Here is a 17784-nt window from a genome sequence, read left to right on the forward strand (position 1 = left end):
GCTTTTTCTGAGATCCTGAAGGGGTTGTCCAATCCAGTCTTATATACGTAGCACTACCCCCATAGGAGTTGCAGATAAACTAGAATCCCACCCTCCTGCACAGCCAGGCACACTGAATTTTCACAAGCGTCCAGAGACAGAGAACAGACTGACTCTTCACCAGTCCACCCGACTGACTCTTCACCAGCCCACCCGACTGACTCTTCACCAGCCCACCCGACTGACTCTTCACCAGTCCACCCGACTGACTCTTCACCAGTCCACCCGACTGACTCTTCACCAGTCCACCCGACTGACTCTTCACCAGCCCACCCGACTGACTCTTCACCAGCCCACCCGACTGACTCTTCACCAGCCCACCCGACTGACTCTTCACCAGTCCACCCGACTGACTCTTCACCAGTCCACCCGACTGACTCTTCACCAGCCCACCCGACTGACTCTTCACCAGCCCACCCGACTGACTCTTCACCAGCCCACCCGACTGACTCTTCACCAGTCCACCCGACTGACTCTTCACCAGCCCACCCGACTGACTCTTCACCAGCCCACCCGACTGACTCTTCACCAGCCCACCCGACTGACTCTTTACCAGTTCACCCGACTGACTCTTCACCAGCCCACCCAGGTGACCCTCAGGAGATCTCTCAGGGAAGGATGAAGACTTAAGCACACCCATGTCTTTAAGGGAGACCGGCTACATATGGCAGTCTCCCCCTTTCCTAGTCTCCAACAGTGTTGCTCTACTCACTCTGCCCTCTCTTGCTCCCGTGCCTCCAGGAAGGACTTCCTCCCATGTGTTATGGCAGGATCTTTCCAGCACCTGCGCCCTGACCCCAAGGCAGGACACCCCCCACCCAAACTAGTGGGCCCCCTTGAGGGCCACTGACAGCCTCCTCAACCATGTATCTCCATCTTCCACCTGACTGCCCCTTGCTGGCATGGCCCAAGTCTACTGTATTTATGGAATGGTCTCAGCCCCCTGCCAGCCTACCACTGAGGATTGGACAAGGCCAAGGACTCCTCATATTTATGGGGCACTATTCCTCCCACTGATACCAATGATGGGGCACTATTCCTCCCACTGACACCAATGATGGGGCACTATTCCTCCCACTGACACCAATGATAGGGTACTATTCCTCCCACTGATACCAATGATGGGGCACTATTCCTCCCACTGACACCAATGATGGGACACTATTCCTCCCACTGACACCAATGATGGGGTACTATTCCTCACACTGATACCAATGATAGGGTACTATTCCTCCCACTGACACCAATGATGGGGCACTATTCCTCCCACTGACACCAATGATGGGGTACTATTCCTCACACTGACACCAATGATAGGGTACTATTCCTCCCACTGACACCAATGATGGGGCACTATTCCTCCCACTGACACCAATGATAGGGTACTATTCCTCCCACTGATACCAATGATAGGGTACTATTCCTCCCACTGACACCAATGATGGGACACTATTCCTCCCACTGACACCAATGATGGGGTACTATTCCTCACACTGATACCAATGATGGGGCACTATTCCTCCCACTGACACCAATGACGGGGCACTATTCCTCCCACTGACACCAATGACGGGGCACTATTCCTCCCACTGACACCAATGATGGGGCACTATTCCTCCCACTGACATCAATGATGGGGTACTATTCCTCCAACTGATACCAATGATGGGGTGATGGGGCACTATTCATCCCACTGATACCAATGATGGGGCACTATTCCTCCCACTGACACCAATGATGGGGCACTATTCCTCCCACTGATACCAATGATGGGGCACTATTCCGCCCACTGATATCAATGATGGAATACTATTCCTCCCACTGACACCAATGATGGGACGCTATTCCTCCCACTGACATCAATGATGGGGCACTATTCCTCCCACTGATACCAATGGTGGGGCACTATTCCTCCCACTGACACCAATGATGGGGCACTATTCCTCCCACTGACACCAATGGTGGGGCACTATTCCTCACACTGACACTAATGATGGGGCACTATTCCTTCCACTGACACCAATGATGGGGCACTATTCCTCCCACTGACACCAATGATGGGGCACTATTCCTCACACTGACACCAATGATGGGGCACTATTCCTCACACTAACACTAATGATGGGGCACTATTCCTCACACTGACACCAATGATGGGGCACTATTCCTCACACTAACACTAATGATGGGGCACTATTCCTCCCCCTAAAGTCAAAGATGCACTGCTTACTCCCACTGATGCCAGAACAATTTCCACTCTTGCTGGTCACAGTATGACCCCCCTAAAGTCAAAAGAATAGAATGTTAGGAGACCCCTGACCTAGACAGTAGAAGTCAGACTCTCTACGAGCCTTGATTTGGTTTCTATTCACTAAGACACACTTTCCTTTCCATTCGAAATGTTGATGTCAGAGTCAGGCATAATTCACGGAATGGCGTTTCTCGTTGAGTCCCCCCCCCCCCCCACTTGTGGGTTTTGAGATGGTATTGATGTGGTTTTGCACCGCCTGTATATTTGGTCTTTGTACCTCACTCAGAATGTCTTTCATTTCTGCTCAACCTCTTGGTGTTCATCGCTATTTGTACATTCTAACGCTAACTGTGTTTTTTTAGGAAAACCTTTCTGATAAATAAAGAATGCATAAAAAAATAAGAATCAGTGGAAATCACAGTGATAGATAAATCTCTGTCCCGGATCAGACCGCAGTCTGGAGGTCAGGATTTGTGTATGGATTGTCACTCCTATGCCAGCCACTTCCCCATCAGTGATAGGACATGGAGATGCCGTGTCATCCTCTGCAGAAATGGGCCGCAACAGGCAGTGCCGGGACAAGGTCACCCAGTGCCCAGGGTGAAGATAGGAAACTACCCCACCCCACCCCAGAAGCTCACCAATGCACAACCCCTCACCTATCAGAAACCCCAAACCCAAACTCCCAGTTGGGTGGAGAAGGGGATGGGGCCGATAGTTGGTGTCAAAATTTTCCCGACTCAGTGGTGTCAGAGGAAGGAAAGAAATAACCAGTGGTGTCACTGAAAATAAAATATGTCCCGGGGTCGGTGCACAGGGCATGGTGACTAATTGTTAGTGTATTCGAGGAATAAATGTATGGGAACTTCACAAAGTAAGTTTATAAACTTCAAGATCCTTCAGTAATAGAAGTATGATAGAAATAACTTAAAGTAGAAATGAAGATCTTATTTTACATGAGGGGTTTACTAAGGTTTATGCAGTGAGGCTAATCTGAGGTCTGAGGTTTATGCAATGATAGGGGCTGATCTGAGGTCTGGGGTGCATGCAATGAATGGGGCTGATCTGAGGTCTGGGGTGCATGCAATGAATGGGGCTGATCTGAGGCTGTGACCTAAGCTTTAATTTGTTTTGGTGGTATGTAGGGATTAGCCGAACACCCCCCGCTTCGGTTCGCACCAGAACTTTCGAACGGACCCCAAATTCGTACGAACGTTAGAACCCCATTGAAGTCTATGGGACTCGAACGTTTGAAATTAAAAGTGCTAATTTTAACTGCTAATATGCAAGATACTGTCCTAAAAAGGGTTTGGGGACCTGGCTCCTGCCCCAGGGGACATGGGTCAATGCCTAAAATGTTTTTAAAAATGGCCGTTTTGGCGGGAGCACTGATTTTAATGACGATTAAAGTGAAAAAAAAAAGAAAGTGAAATATTCCTTTAAATATGGTGCCTGGGGGGTGTCTGTAGTATGCCTGTGAAGTGCCACGTGTTTCCCGTGTTTAGAACAGTCCCTGCACAAAATGACATTTAACGGAAATAACGTCATTTAAAACTGCTTGCGGTTGCAATATGGTTGAAAATCATTGAGAAAAATGGCATGGGTAGCCCTCCCTGCCCATTACCAGCCCATTTGGGTCTTGTACGGATATTAAGGGGAACCCCGTACCCATATTAAAAAAAGGAAATACGTGTGGCCCCCAGGCCCTATATACTCAGAACGGCAGTATACAGGCGGTGCAAACAAGACAGGGACTGTGTAGGTTTGTTGTGTTAAGTAGAATCTGTTTGTAATTTTCAACTGGTACATTTTTAAAGTGTAGCTCCAGTCACAAAATCTATTTTTAAGCTTTTTGGAAAACATAGGGAAGGGTTATCACCCCTGTATAATTTGTTTTGCCGTCCCTCTTTTTTCATCTCACTTCCTGTTGTCTCCTTCCGTTTGCAAGTAGGAGACGTTTGTAAGTTGGATGTTTGAAAGTAGGGGCCTGCCCTATATGCTCTGCAGAAATGGCGGAACAAGGTGTTGGTTTTGCCACAACACTGTAAGCCCTCAAAGTGACACTTGGTGGGCGCTGGAGAGCCCTGCTGTGAACGATTATATCAAGAATTGTAATTACATGCCATTGTTGAACAGTGGTAGAAAAATTGGGCCTTTGGTGGTTGTGGTGCTGGTGGCACAACACTATAAGTCCTCACAGTTAGTCTGGGTGGGCACAGGAAGGGGCCCTCTTGTGAAATATTATATCAAGAATTGTAATTACATGCCCCTGTTAAACAGGGGCTGAAAAATTGGGCCTTAGGCACTGGTGCTGGTGCCACGACACTGCAACCTCTCCCATATACTCTAGTTGTAGTGCAGGAATGAGCCCTGCTGCAAAGCATTGCATCAAAAATTGTAATGAAACGCCCCTGTTAAACAGGGGCAGAAAAATTGGGCTGGTGGCATCACCCAGAACCAATAATGTTCTTCCAACATATCAGCGGAGGAGGAAGAGGATAGACAATCAACATAACAGGACAGTCAATCAGCATTAGCATAGGCATTCTTGAAAGGATGTGATATTTCTAAAAAAATTATTCAGTTACATCAGCTTCAGGTGCTTGGTAGCTGTGGGTGATCCAAGACTGATTCATCTTGATGAAGGTCAGTCGATCAACTGAGTCGGTGGACAGGCTTACCCTGTGATCGGTAAAAAAAAACACCAGCAGCACTGAAGGTGCGTTCCGAAAGAATGCTGGATGCAGGACAGGCCAGTAGCTCAATTGCATACTGTGCAAGCTCTGGCCAGTGATCCATCCTCAAGACCCAGCAAGCCAGAGGATTTTCGGTGGGAAAGGTGTCCAAGTCTGACCTTGCCCCTAGGCATTCCTGCACCATGAAAATCAGACGCTGGCAATGGTTGCTGGAACCGATCATATCTTGGGGCTGCGGACTAAAAAATTGTCTGAAAGCATCGGTCAGACGGCCACCTTCTCCACCGCTCCTTCTGACCGATGCCTCAGCAACACGTTGTCCAGGACCAGGAGTTTGTAACCTCCCAGTCTCTGGGAACACGTTGCACAAACCTTTCTGCAAGGTCTCACGGAGATGTCTCATCCTCCGCTCCCTCTGCGACGGCAGGAACCGCTGCACCACCAGGTTAAGGACGTGAGCCACACAGGGCACATGGGTCAGTTGTCCCTGTCGGAGGGTGGAGAGGAGGTTGGTGCCATTGTCGCAAACCACCATTCGTGGCTTAAGCTGGCGTGGCGTCAACCACCTCTCGGCCTGCCCCTGCAGAGCTGACAAAACATCCGCCCCAGTGTGGCTCTTGTCCCCCAAACAAACCAGCGCAAGCACGGCATGGCATCGTTTTGCCTGTGTACTTGCGTAGCCCCTTGAACGCCTACGGAGCACCGCTGGTTCTGAGGACAGAGCACTGGAAGAGGCCATGGAGGAAGAAGAAGAGGAGGGGGTGGAGGAGAGAGGTGTGTCACAACCAATAGTAGCATTTTGGAGGCGTGGTGGCGGAACAACCTCCAACACTACTGCACCTTGTCCTGCATCCTTCCCAGCTGCCAGAAGAGTGACCCAATGGGCCGTGAAAGACAGGTAACGTCCCTGTCCATGCCTGCTGGACCATGAGTCAGCGGTAATATGCACCTTACCGCTGACCGCCCTGTCCAGCGAGGCAAGGACATTGCCTTCCACATGCTGGTAGAGAGACGGAATCGCCTTTCGTGAGAAAAAATGGCGTTTGGGGACCTGCCACTGAGGAACCGCACATTGTACAAACTCACGGAAGGGGGCCGAGTCTACCAACTGAAAAGGCAGCAGTTGAAGTGCTAGCAATTTAGCTCAGCTAGCATTCAACCGCTGGGCATGTGGGTGGCTGGGAGTGAACTTCTTTTGCCAGTCCAGCAGCTGGGGCAGGGACATTTGCCTGCTATAATTGGACGTGGGTGTACCGCTAGCAGAGTTCCCGGAAGCACTTGGCTGTGACACACCTAATTCTACACCTTCATTCCTCTCAGAGCAGGTTTCAGAGGACTGAAGGTCTAGTAGGGTTGGAGATGCCAGCTGATGAGGAGCAAGGAGAGGTTGCCAACGAGCTGCATGGCAGGTCAACATATGTCTGGTCAAGCATGTGGTGCCCAAGCGGCTGATGTTTTGGCCACGCGAGATACGCTTGAGACATATGTTGTAAATAGCAGCGGTGCGATCTGATGCACTCGTCTCAAAAAAGGCCCACACCAAAGAACTTTTAGAATAACGCTGACCCTCTTTTCTCCTGTACACACTGCCCCCTGCATACATTGACCCTCTTTTCTCCTGTACACACAGCCCCCTGTATACACTGATCCTCTCTTCCCCTTTACACACTGCCCCCAATATACACTGACCCTCTTTTCCCCTGTACACACTGCCCCCTGTACACACTGACCCTCTTTTCCCCTGTACACACTGCCCCCTGCATACACTTCCCCTCTTTTCCCCTGTACACACTGCCCCCTGTATACAATGGCCCTCTTTTCCCCTGTATACATTCCCCCTTTATACACTGACACACTTTTTTCTCCTGTACGCATCCCCCTTGTATACACTGACCCTCTTTTCCTCTGTATACACTGCCCCCCCCCCCCTGTATACACTGACCCTCTTTTTCCCTGTACACACTGCCCTCCCTGTATACACTGACCCTCTTTTCCCCTTTACACACTGCCCCCTGCATGCACTGACCCTCTTTTCCCCTGTACCACACTGCCCCCTGGACACACTGACCCTCTTTTCCCCTGTACACACTGCCCCCCTGTGCACACTGCCTCCCTGCATGCACTGACCCTCTTTCCCCCTTTATACACTGCCCCCTGTATACAATGGTCCTCTTTTCCCCTGTATACATTCCCCCTTTATACACTGACACTCTTTTTCTCCTGTACACATCCCCCCTGTATACACTGACCCTCTTTTCCTCTGTACACACTGCCCCTCTGTATACACTGACCCTCTTTTCCCCTGTACACACTGCCTCTCTGTATACACTGACCCTCTTTTCCCCTGTACACCCTGCCCCCCTGCATACACTGACCCTCTTTTCCCCTGTACACACTGCCCCTCTGTATACACTGACCCTATTTTCCCCTGTACACACTGCCCCCCTGCATACATTGACCCTCTTTTCTCCTGTACACACTGCCCCCTGTATACAACGACCCTCTTTTCCCCTGTACCACACTGCCCCCTGTACACACTGACCCTCTTTTCCCCTGTACACACTGCCCCCTGTACACACTGACCCTCTTTTCCCCTGTACACACTGCCCCCTGTATACACTGATCCTCTTTTCCCCTGTACACACTGCCCCCCTGTATAGACTGCCCCCTGTATACACTGACCCTCTTTTCCCCTGTACACACTGCCCCTCTGTATACACTGACCCTATTTTCCCCTGTACACACTGCCCCCCTGCATACATTGACCCTCTTTTCTCCTGTACACACTGCCCCCTGTATACAACGACCCTCTTTTCCCCTGTACACCCTGCCCCCTGTACACACTGACCCTCTTTTCCCCTGTACACACTGCCCCCTGTATACACTGACCCTCTTTTCCCCTGTACACACTGCCCCCCTGCATACATTGACCCTCTTTTCTCCTGTACACACTGCCCCCTGTATACAACGACCCTCTTTTCCCCTGTACACACTGTCCCCTGTACACACTGACCCTCTTTTCCCCTGTACACACTGCCCCCTGTATACACTGACCCTCTTTTCCCCTGTACACACTGCCCCCCTGCATACATTGACCCTATTTTGAGCAATCGCCTGCTGCTTCCTATATCTATTTGGGAATTTGTATCCCACCTTTCCATCACTCTCCCTTCTCCTCCTGTGTTCTCTGATACCTTGCTCCAGCTGTCATGGATGGCATGAAGCATGCAAAGCACGTGTGGCCAATCGTTTTCTCTTCTAACAGCTGGGGGGGGGGGGGGGGGGGCGGTTGCACATGTGCGGTGTGATTTCTGTGTCAGTTGCGGGTGGCTGGGTTGGGGCCCTAGGCAAGTTGGAGCATAGTGTGAAAACAGTAGCTGTCTGAGCGGACATGACTCCACGACCTGATGGTTTCCAGCCCCTGGTTTGGAGAGTGTTTGGAGGAGCACGATTCCTCGCATCGCCCCTCCCACCCCCGCATGTGACATCGCTGATCCTGGAGCTGCTTTTCTCAAGGGACAACACTAAGGGGCATATTTAAAAAGTAGAATCTGACATTCACCAAACATTCTCTGCATGTAGGCAGGTGCAGTCTACTTTCTCCCCTGCAGGTGGAGCTATTTGGCAGCCGGAGAGGAAGTCAGGAGGAACATCATTCGTATGGTTTCCTGGGTCACTGGAGAAGCGATCCAATTGGATGCTGCCGCTCCATGTGACTTGAGCAGCCATCTTGGGTCAGGCAGAGTCTATTTAGGGCCCCGGGCTCCCAGGTTTGTCACACATTTTGCGAGTGGGCAGAGTAAGGACAAGTACCCTATCTGTTAGGGACACTATTGGCATTAGGGAGAGGTTCCTGACAAGGAGGGAAAGCGCAGAGTTGTATATCTTTTGGGCACGTTCTCGATTGGGTACCAGACGGCCATGCCGCATTCTGTCCCCTCTCAGTCCAGCTGGGATCTGCTTTATCCACGTGGCTGGAAACCATGAGTCCCCCCGGCTGGGCAGCCTTCCCATTGGATGTTTGTGAACTGTCACTGCATTACTTCAATTCAAGTCTTCTATTGCCCCTCCCTGTGTGAAGTCACGTTGACTGCTTTGTAAATACTCCCCATATGGTCTGTTTAATGTCTATCTGGAGGTTTGCCGCATTATCTTTTCTACAAGAAAAAGAGGAAGGAAATCTCTAATCTCCTATCGCATGCGCAGCCGTCACAGATGAGGCTTTCAGTGACCGCGTGTTGTGTGTTCAGCCAGCAGAGGGCACTGCTCCATCTCCCATAGATCTGATCTCCTACAAACCATTCTCAGCGATCCACCCTCACCTAAACAGGACCTGCTGCTTTTTTGTGTCAGTTATATTAAAGTTTATATTATATATACACTGTATTACCAAAAGTATTGGGACACCTGCCTTTACACACACATGAAATTTAATGGCATCCCAGTCTTAAGCCCTTGTACACGCGATCGGAGAATCCGCCGGAATGTGTCCTATCAGACCGTGTTGTCGGATAATCCGACTGTGTGTGGTCTGCATCGGAATGTTTCCGTCGGAATCTCCGCCGGACCCAAATTTCCAACTTGTTGGAAATATTTTCCGACCAACTGGTTCGATCGGACATACTCCGATCATGTGTAGAGAATTCCGATCGGACCAAGTGCCACGCATGCTCAGATCAAATTCCTACATCAAAGCTATTGGCTACTAGCCTGAATCTAGTCCCATCGTAACGAAATAACGTCACCGCGTTCTGAAAGATTGGATTTTTCAACAACTTTGTCCGACCGTGTGTATGCAACAGTTTCAGACAAGATCCGACGGACAAAATCCGACGGATTTGGTTGTCGAAATCTCCGACCGTGTGTACAGGGGCTTAGTCCGTAGGGTTCAATATTGAGTTGGCCCTTTGCAGCTATAACAGCTTCACCTCTTCTGGGAGGGCCGTCCACAAGGTTTAGGAGATGTGTCTATGGGAATGTTTGATTATTCTTCCAGAAGAGCATTTGTGAGGTCAGGCACTGATGTTGGATGAGAAGGCATGGCTCGCAGTCACCGCTCAAATTCATTCTAAAGGTGTTCTATGCGGCTGAGGTCAGGGCTCTGTGCAGGCCAGTCAAGTTCCTCCACCCCAAACTCGCTCATCCATGTCTTTATAGACCTTGCTTTGTGTCCTGGTCCAAACCATTTGGTGGAGGGGGAGATTGTGGTGGGGGGTTGTTTTTCATGGAAATAAAATTTCAGACATGACAAATGTCCCAGATTATCTGGGACAGTCCAGCATCTTGGCCTTCTGTCCAGTCTATGCTATCTCCTGGGCCATGTTCCAGGATCACAGTATCAACCTTTTTGGAGTTACCGCACATGCACAGTAACTTGAAACGTCATTAATTGTAGAGATCGGGGGCCATGAGTGGGTGGTCTCTGCATATTTAGATATCAGGTCTTGGTGTAAGAGGGGCTTTGCGATTGGCTAGAATTGGCTTCAAAAGGCACAAGTCCCTGCCCTGCCTCTGGTCCATTTGCTAGAACACTGTGCCTCCTGCTGAGGCCAAACCTTCTGCTATATTGTGCCCTCTCCATGCCCGAGGCACCCAATGACATTCCTGGCCTTTATATCTCAAGGAAGGAATGTCCGCGTCACATCGACATACACTAGCCTCCACCTCCATAAGGATCAGAAAGAATACAGTACAGCTGTCTCTCCTGGGTTCAGGTCTACTCCTCTCTGCCCTCCTGTCCTGTTCAGGGCCTCCACATGCTGATTATATTTGTGCTGGTCTGGAATACTCGGCTCCCATGCCCCATGTGCACTAGGGCTCTTAGCAACCTGGCTTATATCTGGGCATTGACTCATTCAGGGCATCACTGCTGGAGGGTTCTATCTAAAATGGGCCTAACACCTCATGACACTGTCTTCTATAACAAGACACTATTCTGGAACAGAGCCCCCCAGTGGCCGACTAGCTAACTGCACCAGCTTACATAGGATCAACCCATAAGCTGAGCATCATGGAAGGTTCCTGCATTTTCAGATGTGGGGGTCTGGGATGGCTCAACCCATAAACCTGTAAAGCGTGCAGACCAAATGTGGACCATGTGCAAGCAGCTCCCTTTTTGGTGGAGCTAGTGGGTGGAGAATTGTACCTCTATATAATCTGGTATGAGATGGGTCTAAGGCAGAGTCTATAGCCTAGGAAGGAGATTTCCCTTCAGGGTAGACCATGAAGACTCTGAGAGAGAGCTCACTAGTGGAGGACCTACAGTGAGGGATGTGGGAGAGTTGGTTGGACATTTGGTGTTCAGGTACCTGTGACTGATGATAAATTGTGTACTGCATATAGAGCTATGGAGTGGGAGGATGTAATGTTACATTTTGGGATATGTTGCTATTGCAGTAAAATCATGAAAAGTCTACATTCCTTCACTCTTGGTTGTGGATCTCGGGCCAGGAGAATGTGAGTAGCAAAGATGGTTGAGGTTCTCCCTATACAGGTGTGTGTGTACCCTGCTCAATCTCTGAGCATGAAGGAGATTGGAGGAGCCCCTGGCCAGCTTGGCTGCCAGCAAATCAGGGCTGCTTACACACGGGCGGGGGACCAGTGTCCTGTGATCCAGGACCATCATTTTGGTAGGTACTGTGTGCAGTTTTGTGCTCCTCCCTAGTCCCTAGTTAATTTTCTTTCAATAAAATAAGATTGCAGAAACAGGCAGGAACTCCGCTGAGCAATGAGGAATGGTGTCGGAGTGATGCCTGTGTATGACTGGGAATGTTTCTATAAATCACTGACTTTCTCCTCCTGTATTTCCAGCCAATGCCCAGGACTTGTATGTTGCTGCCGAAGAGAAGATTGTGATTCCTCTGGAGACGAGGCTAGATCGTACAAGTGGACAGTTCTGTAATAGATTGATATGGAGGTATCAGCCATCGCCCGATCAATTTGCGAAGCGCGTTGCAGAGGTGAGCGATAGCTGCCAGAAAACGGAATACAAGAAGCCTGCAAGTTCCCTGTCCGATAACGGGAGTCTGATTATCCATCGTGTCACCCACCAGGACTCCGGACTCTATAACATCATCACTTACCATCTAAACAATAATAAAAATACTGAGAAGGAATTTCAGCTCCACGTATTAGGTGAGTGCACATCCAGATGTCTGCTGATTCTGGATACACCCCAATAGAGGATAAGTTATAGAACCGAGCCACCCCCACCTTCTACTGTACCCATGCTGGGTTTGTATCCGACTATAGAAGTACTTTGCATCGCTACCCCTGGAGGATCCGCTGGAAATTGCCCAGGTTCTTTTTTTCGCAGTAATTGCCCCTCAGCCAGGCACATGGTCACATCCACTCTTCAGCTCAATAACCAGTCTAGGGCTGTTGTTTTTGGTGTTTTTTATATTTGAAGTTACTGGGATAGGGATGAGGGAATGGAGTGGGATACTCCTAAAAGAGAACTATGTACAGGTTGAGGACAGTGAACTCCCTTCTGTAGGACTGAAGCAGAAGTCCTTGCATATAGCAAACTGGAGACTTGGCTTTGTGGCAGAAGCAGGTAAAGCACACAAGCTTCTTCTCTAGAACACCAAGAGCAGAGCCCCTTCACAGAGAACTAGATAGACTGAGCTCTTCAGGACACCAGCCAATGCCCCCTTTAGCAAACACACAGCTGACCCTCTAATACAAATCGTGGCAGCAGCCCGAAGGTCTCTATTATCTCTCAACAGTCTATACTCACAAATGTCCAAGGAAAGTTGGTTTCCTCTTTCCAACATCTATGGCACACCTTTCTCCTGGGATACCAGACTGCATCTTCAGCAGACAACCCCTCAGTCAGCTCTCTGTAGCTTCAGCATCCAGGCCCTCAGGTCACCCACCCGAGGCCTCATGAACAGCAAACACATGGCAGCACTGCCCAGAGGGCAGCAAACCCTCCAGGCTGGACTGATCCTCTGCAGGAAATAACCCATCAGCTCTGTGTCTTGGAGTATTTATACCAGTGGCAGTTGGTGATGTTTTAGGATGGGGGGGCAGACCCTGCCCTTCCTTTTGACCCCTCCCACTTATCATAAGCCCCACCCCTTATATAATCCACCCACTCTGTCCCCTGTGTTTCACTTGCTTCCACCCATAGGATCAGGAGTATACAGCTCAGCATCACAGGACAGAATATACAGCCCCATAATCACAGGACAGAGTATATAGTTCAGCATCACAGATAGGATATATAGCTCAGCATTACAGATCTGGTATATAGATTAACATCACAGATAGGGTATATAGATCAGCATCACAGATAAGGTATATTGATCAGCATCACAGATAGGGTATATAGATCAGCATCACAGATAGGGTATATAGATCAGCATCACAGATAGGGTATATAGATCAGCATCACAGATAGGGTATGTAGATCAGCATCACAGATAGGGTATGTAGATCAGCATCACAGATATGCCACGTACACATGATCGGAGTTTCCGTGAAACAAATGTTCGATGGGAGCTTGTTGTCGGAAATTCCGACTGTGTGTAGGGTTCCACACACAGTCCGACATTTTTTGTCGGAATTTCCGACGACAAAAATTTGAGAGCTGGTTCTCAAATTTTCCGACAACAAAATCCGTTGTCGGAAATTTTGATCGTGTGTACACAATTCCGACGCACAAAATTCCTCGCATGTTCGGAATCAAGCAGAAGAGGCGCACTAGCTATTGAACTTAATTTTTCTCGGCTCATCCTATGCGTTGTACGTCACCGCGTTCTTGACGTTCGCAATTTCCGACAACATTTGTGCGACTGTGTGTATGCAAGACAAGTTTGAGCCAAGATGCGTCGGAAATAAATCCAGGATTTTGTTGTCGAAATGTCCGATGGTATGTATGCTGCAATAGGGTATATAGATCGGCATCACAAATAGGGTGTACAGATAAGCCTCTAGCTCTAATCAGGTGCTTAAAAAAAAACAATACCCCTCCCACCCCCCGCCATAGGAGTATATGCGTCTGGCGTCCGGGGCTTTTAAAAAAAAAAAAGTTTTGCTTGCAATGCATTTTTTTTGCCCACTAGAGGTGGTAAGGGGCCCTGCGAAAAACCAGGGTCCAATTATTATCCATTTTCCCCTACAAAAATGTTGCTAGCTGGCGGAGGGGACACAGAGCCGTCTGTCCTGGCTGACATGCGAGTCCTATGGGTGATGATTCTTCCAAGGGGGAATTATTGTAATGAGGGTCTTGTGTATTGTCATGAAGCCAGTTACCATTGCTTCAACAAGCCATATCTTCCAAGGAAACGTTCTGTGGGGAGCGCTGCAGCAAAAGGGCGCATGTGTTCCATCAGTGGCCCCTGTAGAGGCTGCAATAGCCTCTCCTGAAAGACCGGATGTCACCGGGGAAACAGAGCCTCTTTGTCTATCTGGCATTGTGGCTACTACCAGTACTACTACCTCAGAGTTTATTACTAAAGAGGACATGGCATCAGCTTTGGCTGGTTTAGAGGGCAAAATTGCTGGAATGATCTCTTCCATCACACAAAGTGGCAGGAAGGGTGACAGGTCCCCTTCCCCTATTCCTCCTATATTGCAGCAAGAATGGGTTGACGAGGTAGAAGAGGTAATGGCCGGTCAGGCAAATGATATGCAAGCAGAGGAATCTCCCTCAAGTGATTCAGAGCCTGAAGAGGCTCAGATTATATCAGCCTCTCAATCACAAAAGCTTCTCATTCATTATCTCTACAGATGGTCCATACAGCTTTTAAAGAGGAAGTAAACCCTTCCAAATGACTTTGACCTACAGGTAAGCCTAGATTAAGGCTTACCTGTAGGTCCAAGCAATATCTCCTAAACCTATATGGTTTAGGAGATATTTGCCCGAAAACGGGCACCGCTGTCTACGGCGCATGCGCCGTAGACAGCGGTGCGCAGGCGCACTGAACGCGGCAGTTCCAAAAATGGAGCTGCCGCATTTGTCGACTCCCGTGCGCATGCGCGGGAGTGACGTCATCGCGGCTCCGCTGAATGACAGCGGCGGAGCTGCGAGACGCCACAAGCAAGATGGATGCGGCGGACTACAGGGGACAGCGCGACTTCGCTGGCTCCTGTGTCAGGTAAGTGACACATAATGGGCTACTATGCGATGCGATGCGATGCATAGTAGTCCATTATGCTTTACCTTTGCAGGGAAAAAAAGAGGAAGTAAACTCATCAGGGTTTACTTCCTCTTTAAGTTACCTCCAGTAGAGGTCCCTGAAGCACTTGTGTACCCTGCTGTGGTTGCAAGGAACCCAGGGAGGAACAAGGTATTTCCTTTTCACCCACTCTTTAGATGGTGGTATAGTCCGACTGGGAGCACCCAGACAGGATATTTGTGTCTCCAAGGAGATTTTCTCTGTTATATCTGTAGCACTGACCTCCTAAGGAGCTGCTGATAATTGATTGGGCCTGCACTCTGCCTCTCAACCCCAGAAAATAAACTTGACCCCCTCGGCACAACTGTGTGGTAATGTTGGTGTAAGACCCAATGGTAAAGAGTAACACAATAATAACACAATATATTTTATATTTACCGTCACCCGGGTATCCATCACTCCACCAGCTGTAGCAATAGATAGAGTTTCACGACAATTATAAGCCAACCACATAAACGGTTTACTGAGAGAAATCTGTTTAACACATTAAACACAGCGGTAATCCCAACATAAAGAGTTTAGCCTCATACACACAATCAGACTTTGTACAAACTTTCCCGTGGATTTTTGTACAAAGGGCGTCGGCCGTGAACTTGTATTGCATACACACAGCAGGACTTTTTCAGCCAACTTTTACCAAATCACACGTTTTTTATGCTCCTTACTGCCACCTTTGGTCAACTTCTGTATTGTTGTCTGATCTTTTGCATTGGTTCTGAGGATGGTGTGTTTGTACTTTGTACAAAAGTCCTATGGTTTTCTGTACACACGATCGGACTTTACTCCATCAGACTTTTGTTGCTGGAAAGTTTGTCCGTTCACACAGCCAACAAAAGTCAGATGAAAAAGTTTGTCCCATGGAGCGTACACACGGTCGGATGTTGCCTTAAAACAGCTAATTCGCATGTTTGTTGTCAAAAAGCCCGATCGTGTGTATGGGCCTTAAGAGTAATAAAAATCAAAGTGTAGGTGAAACCTGGCAGAGAATCTAGGCTGTACCACAGCCATATCTCCTGATCTCCTGTACTATTAAGCCCACCTTCCGTCTAATGATATACTGTAATGCAGCCTTTTGATCGTATGTCTCCCCTCTGGTTCCCCATTCCCCAGTAAACAGACATCACCACATTCTTACGTCCTCATCTCAGCATCATTGCCTTTTCTGAGCCGGTTGTCTGCTTTTATTTAAAGCGGGATTCCGCTCTTTTTTTTTTTCTTACCTGTGTCACAGGTGGGCAACTGCTACCTTCGCTTAGCATCCACGTCCGGCGTTTTTTTGACCACCGGCGTGACGATTCTTTTCCTCGGGATGACTTTTAAAAAAGTGCTCTGGCGTTTTCCATTTCAAGTGTGGGCGTCTGAAGCCCACAGGCATTTACTTCCTGTATATCGATGACGCTCGGCTCCCAGCATGCTCCGCTCCATCTCGCACATGCTCAGTGATAGCAGTGAGCAGCAATGAAAAAGTGCTGTTTCCTTTGTGTGCTTTGTTTTGCTTCCTCGTGTGCAATGGTGGTAATGGCAGATACAGCTGCCTGCCCACTTTAAAAATGGCAAATTCGGACAAGCCCTCGTCACGTGACCGGCCTCCTAACAAAATCTTGCGAGATTTCGCAATTTCATTGTCCCCCCATGGATTCTTGGGAAATAGCTTAGAAATTTCCCAGGGACCATTGCGAGGACGATAGCCACGCCTACTCCCACGGGAGGACAACCCGGAAGTCAGCAGAAACATCTGAAATAAAAGGTAAGTAAAGAATATTTTTTTTTTTTTCAGGGTTCATTTAGGTAAGTATTCTATCTGGGGATTTTAATAACATGAAGATTCATTTTTAGGTACCAAACCGCTTTAAGACAACAAAAGAAATTACAATGCTAAAGACTCCCCACACAAATTTGCACAGATCTGGGATAGATGGATAATTTTTCAAAGCAGTAACCCCTTGAACTCCGGGGCCAACCCGACTAGTCCTTCACTTAATAGGTAATCACCCGTCTGATCTAGGGAACACCCCCGCCTCGACCCACACCGATCGCTCGGTCCCAGGTTATTTAAGATAGACTGCTTTATCGTTCCCACCCCTCATTCTGCACATGGACAAATGGGGGAGCCCGGAGAGAAGACCCCCTCCCTAACCTATGCACCCACTACCTACCCCCCATCCCCTCTTTTGCTGTTCTCCCGTTCATACCCTTTCCTTCTTTCTTTTTGACTTTGCTATCCCCCCGCACGGGGATTAGACCTTTGACGCAGACACCCATCCCCGAGAACGGTTGATGGCTTCTCACTGAAGGAGTGAACCCCTCCCCGGCCCCCTACGCCCCTCTCTTCTGGCTGAAGTCTTACCGCCCACCCACCACTTCCCTCCATTATACCCCGGGGAAACAGTCCGATTGCCATGGACAACTGAACATCCCCGAGACGAGCAATTTGCCACTGGACAGATACCCCTTAACACTCATTGTGATTGCAATCTTGGAGAGGAAACGGAAAGGAGTTGAGACGTGGCGGACATAGCACTGTGTTAAGTTTGAACAGGAGATGCTGGGAAGGACTCACCTCCGATTTCCACTTCGAAATTAAGCTCTTTCCGACTGTTCACCTGTACTATTA

The 17784-nt window shown here is 48.9% G+C and overlaps 1 protein-coding gene across 1 annotated transcript in view; it reads left to right on the plus strand.

Annotated features, from left to right (window-relative positions):
* The window catches only part of LOC143981557 (T-lymphocyte surface antigen Ly-9-like), a 55047-nt gene that overhangs the window by 142 nt on the left and 37121 nt on the right, over positions 1–17784 (plus strand). Inside the window, exon 2 of the mRNA XM_077479501.1 lies at positions 11797–12120. Coding sequence (XP_077335627.1) covers positions 11797–12120 — 324 coding nt within the window. The remainder of the gene's footprint in view (positions 1–11796; positions 12121–17784) is intronic.

The sequence above is a fragment of the Lithobates pipiens genome, unplaced genomic scaffold (assembly GCF_037356315.1).
Source record: "Lithobates pipiens isolate NorthernLeopardFrog02 unplaced genomic scaffold, aLitPip1_a1.2 Scaffold_16, whole genome shotgun sequence".
Lineage (NCBI taxonomy): Eukaryota > Metazoa > Chordata > Amphibia > Anura > Ranidae > Lithobates > Lithobates pipiens.